At 38.1% G+C, this 1,600-nt stretch overlaps 1 protein-coding gene across 2 annotated transcripts in view; it reads left to right on the plus strand.

Moving 5' to 3' along the window:
• Window positions 1–1,600, plus strand: part of irf9 (interferon regulatory factor 9) — a 10,302-nt gene that overhangs the window by 3,501 nt on the left and 5,201 nt on the right. For both annotated transcript variants that reach the window (XM_023413250.2, XM_023413251.2), the window contains exon 5: window positions 1,444–1,580. In XM_023413250.2, coding sequence (XP_023269018.1) covers window positions 1,444–1,580 — 137 coding nt within the window. The remainder of the gene's footprint in view (window positions 1–1,443; window positions 1,581–1,600) is intronic.

Here is a 1,600-nt window from a genome sequence, read left to right on the forward strand (position 1 = left end):
TTTCTGACCTCGCAGTCAAAAACCTGAAAATATTAAATTTACAAAGATTTAAAACACAGAAAAGCAGCAAATCTTCACATTTGAGAAACAATTTTTGGCTTGTGAAAATGACTTGTTATCCCTGTAGGGCGATTATTTTAATTATTTATGACTCTGCTGATTATTTTCTTAATTAATCAATGATTGTTTTGTCGATAAAATGTCAGAAAATAGTGAAAAACACCAGAATTATAAAAGAAAAAGCATGAAATCCTTCACATTTAAGATCCTGTAGGTGAAGATCCACTAACAGATTAATCAGCTGATTATTTTCACACCAGAGATTTCTGATATTTAATGATAGATAATGTATTTACATCTTCACAGGTTTATCAATAAATAATATTTTAATTTTAGTGTCAAATATCCATATAAATGTAGATTCAATGTGTTTTTTTTTTTTGTTTATTTTCCTAAAGCATAAATCTGCAACAGTATCCTTCCGCATGGAGAAATAGTCCTGATTGATTTCTCAGGCAGTGATTCCACCTCTTCACATTTCACACACTAAATCTGTAGAAACCTTTTTCCACCTCGTGTTGCAATGAGTTTCCTTCATCTTCTTCCTTTTTCACACTGAGTCACGTTCACACTTTTTTTTTTTTTTTTTTTTAAACTCTCTCTCAGTTTTACCTTCTATGTTTTTCTTGGGTGTGCGGCTCCTGACTACATTTATTGTTTTGTGGCTTTGACTCTGAACCGTGTGACCTGACGCAGCTCGATTTCCCCCTCCTGAACACCTTAGACTCATCAGAACAGGATTTATTCACATTTCTTTATGTACAAAGGTTTTTACTACTTTTTTAAATTTAATTCTCCCTGAAATCAGCTTCATTTTCTTTTAACTTCTGCTTTTAACTTCAGTTTGAATGCACACGCACAACTTACATAAGTCACTTTGCATCTCTCTTTGGTTTTAAAGTTCTTACACAAATAACCCAGCTGTGCCTCGCGGGTCACCCAGTGAGAAAAGGTCAAAGTACAACTGACACAAGCTGACTGCAATCATTTTACTGCTCTTTATTACTTTATTAATTATCCTGGCTCGTTTTAAAGTAGTAAAAAATAATGTCCCGCACAGATGTTTTCAGTGTAAGTCCAGATATTATATGACAGTGTTGCTGGATGGAGTCACACCATCATAACAATCGTGGCCGGCTCAGCCTTCCTTTAAAATACCGCTGCATGTTTCCTGACATTAATCAGCTCTGTAACAGACGGAGCGACTGCAGCTCCCTCAGCTGTTCTGCTCCGTCAGTGGAGCAGCGAGGTCGCTGAGGTCAGCCAGTGTCAACAGCAACTGTAACAGCAACTGGGACAGAAGCGGATGTGTCTCGTTCAGAATCGGTTATTTGCCGTTCGATTGATCAGATGTTTTTTTGTTAAACTCTTGTGTTTTCACAGGTTTAATCGCTCCTGAGAAGAAATGCAGAGAAAAAAGTACGAGGAGGTCGAAAAGGAGGAGCAGCGAGTTGGACAGCGACGATGCCAGTAACGTCAAGCAGATAAAGACGGAGGAGGAGTTGGCGGTGTCTCAGCTGGTGAGTTGGCCCCCCCACTG

This window comes from Seriola lalandi, unplaced genomic scaffold, assembly GCF_002814215.2.
Source record: "Seriola lalandi dorsalis isolate HSWRI2012SDOR001 ecotype SW California unplaced genomic scaffold, Sedor1 jcf7180002054507, whole genome shotgun sequence".
Classification (NCBI taxonomy): Eukaryota; Metazoa; Chordata; class Actinopteri; order Carangiformes; family Carangidae; genus Seriola; species Seriola lalandi.